The sequence below is a fragment of the Scomber scombrus genome, chromosome 22 (assembly GCF_963691925.1).
Source record: "Scomber scombrus chromosome 22, fScoSco1.1, whole genome shotgun sequence".
NCBI classification, from domain to species: Eukaryota; Metazoa; Chordata; class Actinopteri; order Scombriformes; family Scombridae; genus Scomber; species Scomber scombrus.
Window position 1 is genome coordinate 10,459,973 of NC_084991.1, and position 13,738 is coordinate 10,473,710.

The following is a 13,738-nucleotide window of genomic DNA, read 5'->3' on the forward strand; positions in this document are numbered from 1 at the left end:
ATAACCGCAGCTTGCAGGCTGCAGCAATGAAAAGAACGCCCACACAAGACAGCATTTATACTCTTCTCTTTTTCACTAATTGCCACAGCAAATTGCTCTACATATCGCTCATACATGCCCGATAGTCTGATATTTACAGTATCTAAGCGCAGTAAATTAAGAGTGGTGAAGGGTCACTCCGGTTCATGCCGCTTTCCTCCTCCTCTCTTCTCGTTGCGTGCGGATGGATGGAAGCCGATATGGAACGTTGCTTTTAATGTCAGCTTTCATCTTTCTGAGCTTTCTCCAAACCTTGCTCTGTGCCTGATAGCACCCTTCAGGCATGTGAGACCACTAAAATACCCAGCAGTGCCTCGTGCACATGTCCACACAGGACTAACTGAGGTGAAAACTCTGACCAAATCCCTCAGAGACAGTGTGTCGTGTCGTTTCATTTTCCCTTTTACACTCCGCCTCATTTTTCTCCGGTCCACAGTTCTAATATTTACCAGGGAATGCTAGCATTTCCACAGAGTAGAGTCTGTGTTTACTTAGTGTCTGTATAGCTGGCCATGTTAAATGAGCCTGGTGTCTTACTCTCTTCTTTTACCCCCATCTACTGTTTCTCTATTCTAGTGATTTCATTTAATCAGACTCTTGTGTATTTTGCACACAACTGCATCAGACAGTAATATTTTATCAGTTTATTATCCAAGTTTAAGGTCTGTCATTTTCGGACTCAAGTGAGGCACATGGGGAATTGCATATGGAAAAATAGCATTTGACTTCTTTGGAAACATCACACTCTTTAAGGCAGCAATGCACTACATAGCTTAGGGACGTGTGCAAGAGAAAGATGCAACACAGCAAAATAAAATAGAAAAGATTGTCGATTTCACTTCTTAAGGTCAGAACATCAATAAAAAATCTTTCTGAAGATTTGTTGCTTTGCATGACAAATCACTTTTTCATCACATGGCAAGGACAACAGCGAGAGAACTTGAATGCGATGTGTGTTTGTACAGAGAAAATAACTTCTTTGAGATGAATTAATTCATGGAAATAAACAGGATGAGGCACAAGACAGGGACAGTGTCTGGTGATGATATACTGTCTCGCAGCCAGTGCGTCTTTCTTTGTTCAATGCAGGAATAAATGTATATTTAAACAGTGTGAAAGTGATGAGGGAAAGGTCCAGTGTTGGGAATGACAGCTTGGCTTCGTAGTTTGATTGTCCCAGAACCAGAAGGTCACAGATTTCACCCCCTCAAGAGTCATTTTGTCCATCCTGTTGAGAGGATTAAGGAAGACCGAGCCCCCCCCCGCCGAGCTGACATGTTGGAAGTTAAGACTGTCAACGAAACGATCTAAATATAAATACAATGCAAGGCAAGAATATATATACAAATACAAAAGATGATCCCAAATATTAAAGGCACTTTTAAAGGCAATATGTAATTGAAAAAAACAAAAAACAATTATGTAACAAAACGGTCAGAAAACCCTTTTAAAGAAATAATAATGCAGTACTGGCAAAATAGTATACCACACTCTCCAAAAGTATGATAAACTTATTCAAAAAGACATCATTTGGTCATTTTTAACCCTTCCTATATAAAGAAACCAGACTAATGGAGATGAACTTAATATTGTTTTACCCACTCTTCTGAATTAGAAAGCGGTGATTTCCACTCTTTAAAAGACACCAATATTATATTTAGTCAATGTTTTGCTATGAAATTGACAGCACAATGTCTCTGCATCACATCACATAAAAATGATGCATTATATGTTTTTGTGGACTGCCTGAAGGCCAATATTTGCGTGCATATACCATTCGCTTGCCTTCGTATAAATACCTCGTACCCCAGCTGTTAAAGCATTAACTGCCTGATTCAAAATGTTCATGATAACTTCCCAACATATCTATGAGTGCACCAGTTTAATACCCTGCCCAGTGTCCAGTACAGCTGGCGGGAACCAAGCTAGTTTACACCTCCTGAAGCAGCGCAGACACACGCTACATAACCAGAACAGGTTGAGGCCGCAGCACCAGTTGGAGAGGTGCACCATGGGATAGGTAACCTTGGGAAAGTGGGTCTTCCAATGCTTGGCCACGTCACTTCCCGTAGGCAGGTGGAGCGTGTAGTCGCTCCAGCGCTTGGACACGCCATACATGGCCGCCACTGTCCTTCCCTTTTCTGACCATTGGGTGTCGCTGTCCGGGTTGCAGTTGAATTCCACCCATTCGGAAGTGAAGTCCCCAAGATAGGGGATTTCACCGGCCTCCGGGTCCACCCTGGTGGCAGACAGCTCGGCCCCCTGCACGGCTAAGTGGACACCCTCCACTCTACGCACCTCCTTGATCCAGGGGAGGGAGTTCTCAGTGTCCAGGACGAGGATGAGACGGGAGCAGTGGCCGGTGTTCTTCTCCTTCCATAACTCCAGCAAATGGGCCAGATGGAGACACTCACTTCCTGCAACAGAGGAGGTTAGATGGTGAGAGAGAAAATAGAGGAAGGGTTGAGAAGAAAGTTAAGAAAGAGAAAAATATATGGAAGGAAGGAATGTTAGATGAAACACATATTGTACATTTTTATACACAGTACCAGTCAAATGTTTTGACACACATTTCATTCCGTTGAGAGTGTCCAAACTTTTGACTGGCTCTGTATTTACCTAGCTAATACTGTTTCTCAAAGGTACATGTACACACAGAGGTGGGGTTATTCACCTAGCTATTGGTTCAATGTCCTGTTCAAGGACATTTCAAAAGGGACACATGACTGTTGATGGACATAGTGGCTTTGCAGGGATCAAACCTGTCAACTCTGACAGGCGGGAGGGACTGTCTGTCTAACTGCTGTCATCCAAAACACACACAGACACAACCACTCAAACTGCAACTACAGCTACCGTCCAAACGGCACATTAAAAGCACAAAGATCAGAGCTGCAGTGCCTCGCCAGCAGATGCACCGAATTATTACTGTCACCTTAAAATCATTATTAATTGTTGGAAAGTGCTTAGTAAGTGAACCAAGGGCTGAGGAGAAAAAATCTTTCTACTTTTGGCAGCAAAACAGCTTCATGTAGGACTGATTTTTACTTTGGATGGAAGATTGGGCTCAATTCACATGCCTAAAAATCTACAATAAGCCTATTTAGAGACTCTGTAAGTTGCAGCAATTTTCTGGCCACTGTTATCAGCAAAGTCAAGACAAACTACTTCTTTCAAGGATCAGTATATAATTTAGGACTGGACAAAACTTATGCACAATGTCTTTATGACTTAAAATATGACCTGAAAATAGTTCCCAATTTGGACTTTCGCAAAAAAAACAACTATGCACTGAACACGGACTGAAAACGTCCCCGTTTCGCCTTCAGGATGGTGACACAGTGAGGTGATTATCTTTACTATGGGGATATTTATTTCTTGTTTGCGTCAGCACACAGAGATAATATGTCAAATAATCTCTGAACAGGAGAGCTGTGGCTGACATGGTGTTAACCTGCCGTGATTCTCATTTCTGTTGAGGGAACGCTCGTGTCACAGCAGACCGACACAATCTTCTCTACTGGAACTAAACGTCTATGCCCCGACCTTCACGGCTATTTTAACTCTTTTGGCTTACTTGTCGGATCTGTGCAAAATCAGCCTTCGATTGACTGAGAAGAGGGGGAGAAAGAAAAAGAATGCAAATCAGACTGTAATGCAAATGGAGTTTGCAGGAAGAATACCGTATCTAGTTAATGCCATCCTACACAATGCTACTGCAGTAGACACTCATTTTGTGTTCAATTTTGGTTCTAACTGCCTGAGAGGTGCTGATTCAACTGTGATTCAGCTCTCAGGTAATTACTGTCGGTTTAAATGGGATCATTATAAGCAAACTTCGAAGAAATATTCAACATTTCTAAAACTTTTGGTGATGATTCAAGGTGGAAAATTTCATCCTTTTGTCGTTTATAAAAACAATTTTTACCCAAGGAAGCAGAATGACTGTCAGCATCCCAATCTAAAACCTTTTCAGATTAACCTGCTGTGAAACGATGCAACAGAATACAACCTCAGAAAATGCTAAACTAAATTCTAAATGTAAAAATACTGCTCTACAAGAAAGTTGTAGGTAATTGTGCTCATTTTCTTTAGTGAATTGAAATATTTAAGACATGCAATGTTCAAGAATCCAGTTTAACTACAAGGACTGACTTCAAATTTTCGAAGTAGTTAATAATAATTTGGATTTGTGACTCTCACCAGGTAGAGCCCAGGCCCCAGTGCCTTTGTGTGTGTGCCCACTGTAGAAAATCAGATAGGTGTCATGGCGAGGCCCGTCTGCAGTACGAAGCTCCAGAAAGTTGCGCAGCTTGGTCTGCAGGGCCTCCAGTGTTACACCACTGGTGGAGTAGTCGCAGCCAAATGTCTGGATCATGTGGTGGGAGAAGAGACGCTGCACGTTGTTCAGCATAGCCGTGGAGCGCAGGTTTAACTGTTGTACATGCTCAGGTGGTAGGAGAGTGGGCTGGCCATCAGCGCTGGATGGAAAAGAGAAAAGAGAGGATATGAGGAGGTTTTCCGTGTTTCTCTTAGCTCATGAGCTACTTGAAGAAGGCTCAAGTAAGGTGGTTTGTCAGAAGAAGTGGTGGAAGAGAGAGTTGGGGTGGCAAGCAAAAACAAAGATTAATGAGTGAGAAGTAAAGTGAATTTTGTACATTGGTCTAATGCTAACAGCTCCATTTTGACTGTGAAATAAACTGAAGAGATGGTATTTGCCCCTATGGTAGCAGGTGACCACAGCCCAATGATTATCCACAACACTGCCATTAATCAGGTAGGCTCATATAAGTATCTTGGTTTCTATATTGGTAACGTGTGTACCAGGCAGACTATGCTCCAGGCTACAGCAGAGGTTATACTTTTTGAGAGGGAACGTATGTATCTATTCTATCGCGCAGTCGTGGAGAGCCTAATCAGGTATAAGATACCGGCTTGGTATGGTTACCTTTCAGTACAATTCAAATCTAGGCTTGCCCGTCTTGTTCCGACCGCTGAGAAGGTCACAGTGAAGAAAGACCACCAGTCCCTTCAATCTATACATGAGCAGTCTGGCCACAGAGCACAAAGAATACTGGCTGATCTGTCCCATGTCCTCCACTCTGAGTTCAAGCTTTTACCCTCTGGCGGACTGTATAGAGTACCCAAGTGGTGACTCAACTGCTTCATAAACTAATTTGTGCTTTCTTTTATTAACATCTTAAACAGTAAGGACATATGTATGAGACACAGCGGTCGTAGTTCCCAGAGGGACGTTGTTTGGATTGATGGGTTGTGCAATATGTTGGTTTAAAGTTACATATAAATACGTGTACATGCTTGTATGTAGAATGTAGAATAGAATGTTTTAAATGCAGCACCACTGCGCCCAATAAAAATTTCACTTAGGGACAATAAAATATATATCGTATCGTATCGCAAGTTGAAGGTTTGACGCGCTGGGTGGAGCAGCTGTCTGCATCACCGGGGAGAGAGGCGACTGAGAGGAGAGAATGAGAGGAGAAGTGGGGAAAAACAGATGGGAGTAGGAGTTGTGGATCACTGCTGCAGGAAATGACATTAGCCTCAGGGATGTAAAGGGAGCGGAGAATGAAAGGGAAGTAAGAAAAAGGGCAAAAAGAAAGAGGGAGAAGTGACAAGAACTAAAAAAAGATAGTGGAGGGCTAAGTGATTTTATTTTTAAAAAGTGTGCGTGGATAGCACAACGTTGGAAATGATGATGACATGCACATATGAAGTCAAGGCTGGCAGTTATTCATGCAGCCATACATTTTCTTTCAATCTCTGGGCTTGACGTTATTCATTGCTGAGCGGATGGTAAAGTCATACTTCACTCCTGCATAAACTGTGCCGTCATATTATACCCCGTGCCCCCATTCAATCACCTTCAACCTCACCTTGACAAGGACAAGTGAAAGTTTATCTAACGTGGACGAGATAGGATTGATTTTTTTCGACCGCCACACAGATAAGTGGTCGTTATTCGTTGACAGCCGGAGCGGATGTATTCATCAGGTGTGTGAGGTGATCACTGTCACTGATGTTGACACTCTTCTTTTTTGTCACTTTTGGAGCAGTAGATGAACAATTTTCTCTATGTTTGGAAGTAAAGAAAGATACAGTGGTCAAAAAAAAAAAAAAAAAAAAAAAGACATGCCGCAACCTCTGCATGGCTTGACAAGCTCACTGTTCATCTAAACCCATCTAATCTTTTCAGATCTCATGGTGCCCAGGGGAGTCAAGGCTTGTAGTTTTGAGATTCAGACCACATCTTCCCCTGTTACACTCTTTCATCCTCAGAAAAAAAAATCCTGTCCTTCCCTCCATAGCTCCACTCAGAACTCAATCCCTCCCTTCCTTGTGCTGTGTATTTTTTCTCCTTTGACCACCCTCCCTCGCTGTTTACAACCTCAAGTCCTCTCCTTGTGTTTTCCCCTCCCCGTTTCACCCTGTGTGCCCACCCCCCATCTCTCTAATCTCCCTGTGGGGCTCTTGTCATTGTGAAAACATGATCTGCAACCATCAAACAGCCGATTATACACTGCTGCATTCTCATCATGCTCTCAGTCCTCCCTATGGGCCCTGCACATAAGGCCTTGCATACAGAGCATCCACAGCTCCAATAGGACATGGGCCTGCATCCAAAATCACCTGGAGAGTTAAACACTAGTAAGGCTGGCATATGCTTACTGCCCAAACATCTCCAGAGGCTGGATTTCAAACCTGTCGCTGGGCTCTCGAAGATGGAAAAACTAATTTATAACTGACAGCGGGCAAGCTGCAGCTGCTTAGGAGGAAGAGGAGAAGTGTTTGCATCATCGAAACACACTAGGCTATTTAAAAAAAATGCTCAGCCAACTAAGAGGGCACTGGGAGAGGCATCAGCAGCAGCTAATGGCTAACTGCTGCGGCTGAACAACTTAGTATGCTGCGGAGGGAGTACTGGAATGATCCCTTAAGGGCCCAAACATTAGTGTCATGTTTATGCATAGTTATTGGCCTATTTATCCAGTTGGTTTTGTGTTAACTGAGGAGGGAGTTGGAATGAGTGATCATATTTACCAGCACCCGTGATGCAAAGGAAGGCTTGAATGTTGAGCAAAGTCAGCACAGTGTGTGTGTTTATGTGTTTAAATTCAGAGTCACTGACTGTGTGTGTGTGTTGTGATTTGTGTCTGTAGACAACTAAAGAGAGATTTATCATAAATAACTATTAGTGACCATTCAGTACTCGCGGCGGCCGCACTTCGACGGCGGCAGTGCGTCCAAGTGCAGCCGTCGCGATTTTACTTGCCACAGGCTGCTTTTCGCCACTCTTTGGTGTGTTCCCGGTGTAAGGCAGGTACAAAACTGCAACTACAGTATGAGTATGTTTGCTTGAGATAGCAACAGAAAAAAATATTCGAGGGTACTACTAAAATGATTAGGTATGTAACTGATTAGTCATTTTAAGGACATTAATTTACTGCAATTTTAACAATTTCTTGTTTAATTCATTTATCAAGCATAAATGCCCAAACCTTTTACTGATTCCAGTTTCTCAAATATGTTGTTTTCCTCTTTTTTGTGTTTATTTGGTGCACTTTTCCTTTATCAAACGCTTGAAAGCTGAAGGGAAATGACGGGGGAAATATGAGTAAGAATACAGTAACGAGTTCCTCAGCCAGACTTGAAACAGGGAAGTTGCAATTACATAGTCAGTCAGTTACATAGTTAAACCCTGAGGCCACCACAACACCACCATTTTTGTCCATTTTAAATTTGAATTAATATCTTTTGGCTCTGGCTTGTATGTCAAATGAAAACAAGCAATTAAAAGATGTTACCCTGGGCTATGAGAAATTGGGGTGATTTTATCTGTGTTTCATCTCTCTCCAGTACCTGCAGTATGCAGTAGGAATGACCAGGGCGTAGCCAACGCAGGTTCCCCCCAGGCAGCTGCCCAGCTCGTGGAACAAGCCGTGGGCCAGAGACTCCAAAGGGAGCACCACCAGCAGAGCGCTGAGAAAGAGACCGTTCCAGGGCTGAAAAAAAGAAAAAAAAGTCAGAGTCATTTTCATTCACCACTTACAGCACAAAGCAATCAGATGCAATTAATTGATGGTGACACTTTGCGAGACAGTTATACAATGCAGGACTGACACTGTGGTATCATCGCAGGACAAAACATGACAGGACCTTGCTAAATGGAGACACAATGCACTGTAGACAGCAGGCTAAACATACAGCAAAAGCATCCATTCAAAGCAAAATAATTATTCTACTGAATGAGCCTGTGCTGTTTTTACAGCCCCAAGTCTGTACAATAAAGCTATCATCTTTTTTCACGTATTTGTATCATTTCTTGTTTTTTCTGATACCTAAAAATCAATAACCCAAAAACAAAACTGCATGCTTGCACATGGACTAATATACTGTGCACACACAAATAAAAAATACAATCTGAGCTACTGGTATGCAGTGCGATTTAGCATTTTCAAAAATCCACTTTGACTTCATAGCATGGCACTGTGTCTAAGAAACACAAATCAATGTCTGCATGGCTAAGTGGAACCACACTTGAGATTGCAGAGAATACTGAACTGCCCAGTGTATAGCCCGAGTTGAAAAATGCATTCCACTCATCTATTAACTTTTATGAAGCTCCATACCTGTTAAATGTATAAACTCCATATATTCTCTGGTGCCTCAATGTAGTATTGTAGGCAGGCGAAGCACAATGTAGTAATGCAGAGTATTTCTCACAGGCTGAGAATTGATTCATTGTAGTCAACCCCAAAGAACTGGGTGCAGGGGGTTTGCTCGTGAGTATCGCTGCACTTAACAGCGCTGCATTCAGCAGCTGACTTCCGATTAGGTAAGTAATTTCAATACAATTGCACATGAAAGTGCTACTCAGCTTTTCAGTCAATCTACATTTTAAAATGCATTTCCATGTAGACTTTTGAAAGCAGGGTATAATACATATTGTCATTTATATTATATGGGAAACGCTGAATCCAATATAGCACCACAAACTATGGCCTTAAACATTTGCATACGGTTGAATCAACACCTTTCTGACTCAACAAATATTGAATATTTTAAGTTCCATAAAGGCAGTGCTTATTGCTGAGACTGCATTAAAACTACATTAGAGTGAGTGATTGTGTGTGTGTGTGTGTGTGTGTGTGTGTAGGTGTAGGTGTGTGTGTGTGTGTGTGTGTGGGGGGAATTTGGTGGTTTATGATGCATTATTGTATTTTAAAATCAGTGTAAAGGAAAATGGGAGATTTATTTTTTTATCAATCTGCTGTTACCGGTGAATGGGGCCACTATTAAGATGCCGACCTTTTTAGCTGTGATTAACGTTAAGTAAGCCAAAATCCATTGAAAAAATGTCAATTAAACATAATGACTAGGTGGTGGTTCTCTTGTTAATTAGTAATTTAAAGTTATTTTACTTGTTGAATTAAACAGTGGCTCCTAACATTACTAACTTTAAAAATATCATCCATGTTGTCCCCCTTACACCTTCAAACAAGGCCTATTTTAAATTTTGTATTTTTATATGGGAGATTGGTATGAGCGTTGTTAGCACAGAGGCTGTTCAGTTGGGCAGACACACCCCCACCGTTTCAGAGCAGAGAATACTGTTTATTTTTCCATTATTTTGAACCAAATTGTATATACTTGGCAACTTTTTTAATCATTCAAATTTGGCTGGGTGGTTAATAACACATTTTACTTCAAATAGCAAAGCATATAAATTGCTGTAAAACATCAAGAACCACAAACAGTAACCTTCTTACTCAGGAACACCAACAGCTCTGTACTTCTCAGGCAAATTTGCAACTGACATCGAAAATTGTCCAGATCTCCAATTAGGACTCAGGCCCATGAGACTCTTACAAGGTAAACGTCTAATAAGGCTAAATAAGTTATTGCTGCTCTTTATGCAAGTAGATAAGGATAATAAAGTGCTAATTAAATTGGTTCCGCATGAGAGCAGAAGTGCCTCAGCTAGGGGAGGAACTACTAAATACATACTGCTACTAGCATCTCTCTCCAGAATTTATGACATGGGTGTATGATATGTTTATGCAGGCCTTGTCATGAAGCCCAAGTGACAGTAGGAGGAAGAATTTGAGCAGGGCCATCACCATGATCTTGAAGCCTCTGCCCTGCTTGATTGCACTCACAAGGTTTCTCAGCAACAGGGCAATATGACGTGACCATAATGACAACGAATGAAACACTTTTTAGCTTTAGAAAACACACCTACCTGCCAGGACACAGCCCCCAGTATAACCGTTGACAGCAGACAGAAGAATACCAAGCGTTCTGAAATTAGGCAGAAGTGACGAATGCCCCTGGAGGCCATGACTTGGTCCAGACTCCGGCTACTGGATCGCTGGGCCCGCCAGGCATTCTGACACTCGCTTAGCTTGGTGTGGAAGCCCCATATTGTGATCAGTAGAATTATGTGGCAGATGGACCAGAAAAGGCCAAACAGGCAGAAGCCCGGGATCACCAGATACCACAGCTCCAAGTGGCCCAGCTATGTAAGACAAGAGAAAAGTGACATTAAACACAGCCTTAAAATATGAATGTTAGCCATACAAAACTGCATTGCCATTCAAAAACAATCTTTCACATAATGGAAATGTCAACTTCTCGTATTTTTTGTAAAATGCTGCTGAGGTTACCTTTAAGGCTGCCAGGACGAAGAAGGCCAGCTCAACCAGACTGAGAGGCAGCAGGGACAGCCTCCTCCACACCTTCCCCAGGGAGAGCACTGGCATCCAGCGCTCGCTGGGTCCCAGCCCACTGAAGTACACATCCAGCATGGGCTCACACAGCAGCCTGCCAAGGTAGCAGCCTAAGGCATAAGGGTTGGCTGTGATGCCCAAGGCTTGGAAAAACACAAGGGAGGTAACCAAGGCAAAACTGACCAGGTTGGGCAAAGCCAGAAGGGATTTCATCCTCAGGTCTACAATGAGAGCACCTAGAGCCACTACCAAGCCTATTATGGCCATGGACTTGTGAAGAAGCATGGTAGTGCTGGCAATTCCAAAGCCCAGGAGCTGCAGTAGCTCAGGTGACGTTAGCAAAATGGGCTTGTAGCGGATGGAGCTGCATACTCGCTCTGTTACAGCCCATACTGCTTTCATGACTACACTGGCCAGGAGGAGATAGTTAGTGACCAGTTCCTTGACATTTGAATCCAAGGCGGGGCTGTTGAGGAAGCATAGGAGACCAAGCAGAAAGCCGAACCACAACTGGAACAAGCTGAGGCTGGCTTTCTCCATTGCAAAGTAGTAATGGAGGATGCTGGCTATTCCCAGCACGAAGAGACCCAAGATGAAGATGACCAGAATCATCGGTTCACTTGTCACCTCCCAGCGTACATACATGCCGACACATACTGCCACAAGGAGGTTGATGCTGGACAGGTAACCTAGGCAACGGACTGATGTAAACACATCCACCTCCTTGGGTCCGTTGACCATCAGCTGCTCTTCTTCCTCCTCCTGAGCCATGATGACTGACTTCAAAAGTGACTAATCCAGATTCAGCTGAGGCTTCTGGGTGTCAGTTTGCTCCAGTCACCCTCTCTACATGTGTACAGTGGATTTGCAAACGGAGGTCTTCACCTCTTAATGGCATTGTGTAAAATCAACCCCTGTGAACAAATTCACAAAGGTGTGTTACTTAAGTTTACAAGCAGTCAATCATTAGAAAAATATATATTTGTCAAGCAATCCAAACTTATACAAGTTTAATTACACTTATTGACCTACGCCACGTCCAGACAATAAATATACGCACATTAGTTCGTGTTGTGCTCTAAAATAACCTTTATAAGGTTTAATTATTTAAGAAATATCTCACAAATAGTTGAGAAAGTGCTATAATGTGGTTTGCTACACTAGATAGCAACACTGTGGTTAACGCACATTAATAAACCGCAAAACAGCCGAGACAAATGTATTTACCAGTAATATCCTGACACCACGGCCCTGCTGACACTTTCTGACTATGTGGCGCTTCAGCTGGGAAGTTTGCTAACTCGTAGCCACCCTGCTCACTCATCGTTCACGGTCGCCTAACTCGCCTTTCAGTGTCGTCTCTTTAACTGTCGAAAGGACAAAGTAGCAGCCCTTGCACATACGTCTCAGTGAGCACCTTGAAAATGAAACGTAGCTAATGTCTTTATCGTCAAAAGAAGTTGTTGCTTACATGTTGTTTGTGTAGATGACAGCAGCTCTGCTTCCGGATTCCGAACTACGGCATCTCGCAATGGTCAAAATACTTAAGCCTTCGCTTTTCATGGAATATCGTGAAAAAATATATTACAGAAGTCCAACAATCAGCCCTACAGAAACGTGATGACAAATGCACAAGTTCATTTCTTGAATTTTTTTTGTCAAGCATCCACTTTAGTAAAATAACACTCAACTTCAACCAATTAAGCCCATGCCAGCCTTTTGACTTTTTTTCATAAAATATCTTTATTGAATATTCCAAAATCTACATGAACTAATGAATACATTTTCAAAAGAGAGATACATCTTGCTTTATAAGAAATGATCTCCCTAATACATCATCTCAGTAACCATGAATAACACCTAAATTTAGATTTTGGTGGGATTAACAGGTACACTTACCCCAACAGCTGAAAACGTTTGTTATTAGAAAAGTAATAAAAAATGTATAAAATTACTTTGATTAAGTAATTGAAATAGTTACATTACTTATTACATTTTAAATAGGGTAACTAGTAATCTGTAACCTATTACATTTCAAAATAACCCAACCCTGCATTAGTCATTGTACAGGAAGTACATCATAATCACAATTTATTATTTGCATTGTTAATAGACAACAATATTGTATTACAAACAACTGTAATTTAAAAAAAAAGAAAAATATATACACGTATGAAACAGAAAGATATTGATATTATAGCTCTAGCATCATTCTTCAAATAAGAAAAGGATGTGATATTTCTATTTTTAAAAAAGTTAATCGGAAAATGGTATGTTAAATGTATCTGTGTCTTTGTTGTTAAAAGGGATAGTTCATCAGCAGAAGAAAAGTCACACTGAGATTAATGACAGGTTGGATTATATGGATTAGACCTTTATATTGACAGTTTGCTAGGTTATGAAAGCCGTAAATGCATTAACAAAAGCATTAAGTTTATGCAAATGTAATCAAATTGCATGCAAACTTAAATTCTTTATTTTATGATGGTTTGCACACCACTTGCTGCGGTGGCCTTAACTGAAGCTCATGCCTGCTGTTATTATCATTAGTCATACTTTTATTAATATTATTATTGTTGTTATTGTTATTATTATTCTGACTGTGCTTCTCCTACTCTCTTTCTCCTCTCCCCTCCTCCCCACCAAACCAGTGAAGTTAGATGGCTGCCCATCTATAGTCTGGTTCTGCTTGAGGTTTCTTCCAGTTAAAAGGGAGTTTTTACCTTGCTGCTGTCTCCAAGTGCTTGCTCATGGGGGAATGCTGGGTCTCTGTAAATTCAAGTGTACTGTCTTAACCTGCTATATATGAAAGTTTTCATGAGATAACTTTTGTTGTGACCTGGCTCTATAAAATTAAAATTGACTTGACTTTTGTGTCCCTAAAAATAAAAAATAAATATAGTATCACAGCCTTGCCCAGCCTTCACCTGCAAGTATTATAGCACTGA

The 13,738-nt window shown here is 41.6% G+C and overlaps 1 protein-coding gene across 2 annotated transcripts; it reads right to left on the minus strand.

Annotated features, from left to right (window-relative positions):
- Positions 1 to 668: 668 nt before the first annotated feature.
- tmem168a (transmembrane protein 168a) lies at positions 669 to 12,303 on the minus strand. Of its 2 annotated transcripts, none has more exons than XM_062444075.1 (6): positions 12,262 to 12,303; positions 10,728 to 11,704; positions 10,304 to 10,579; positions 7,921 to 8,063; positions 4,243 to 4,520; positions 669 to 2,456 (listed from the first exon to the last, which is right to left on the minus strand). In XM_062444075.1, exons 2-6 carry the CDS (start codon positions 11,559 to 11,561, stop codon positions 1,906 to 1,908), a joined length of 2,082 nt encoding a protein of 693 aa, XP_062300059.1. In that variant the 5' UTR covers positions 11,562 to 11,704; positions 12,262 to 12,303; the 3' UTR covers positions 669 to 1,905. The 2 variants fall into 2 exon arrangements, with proteins under 2 accessions (XP_062300059.1, XP_062300058.1); XM_062444074.1 differs by lacking the exon at positions 12,262 to 12,303 and adding an exon at positions 12,018 to 12,181.
- Between the last annotated feature and the right edge of the window lie 1,435 nt (positions 12,304 to 13,738).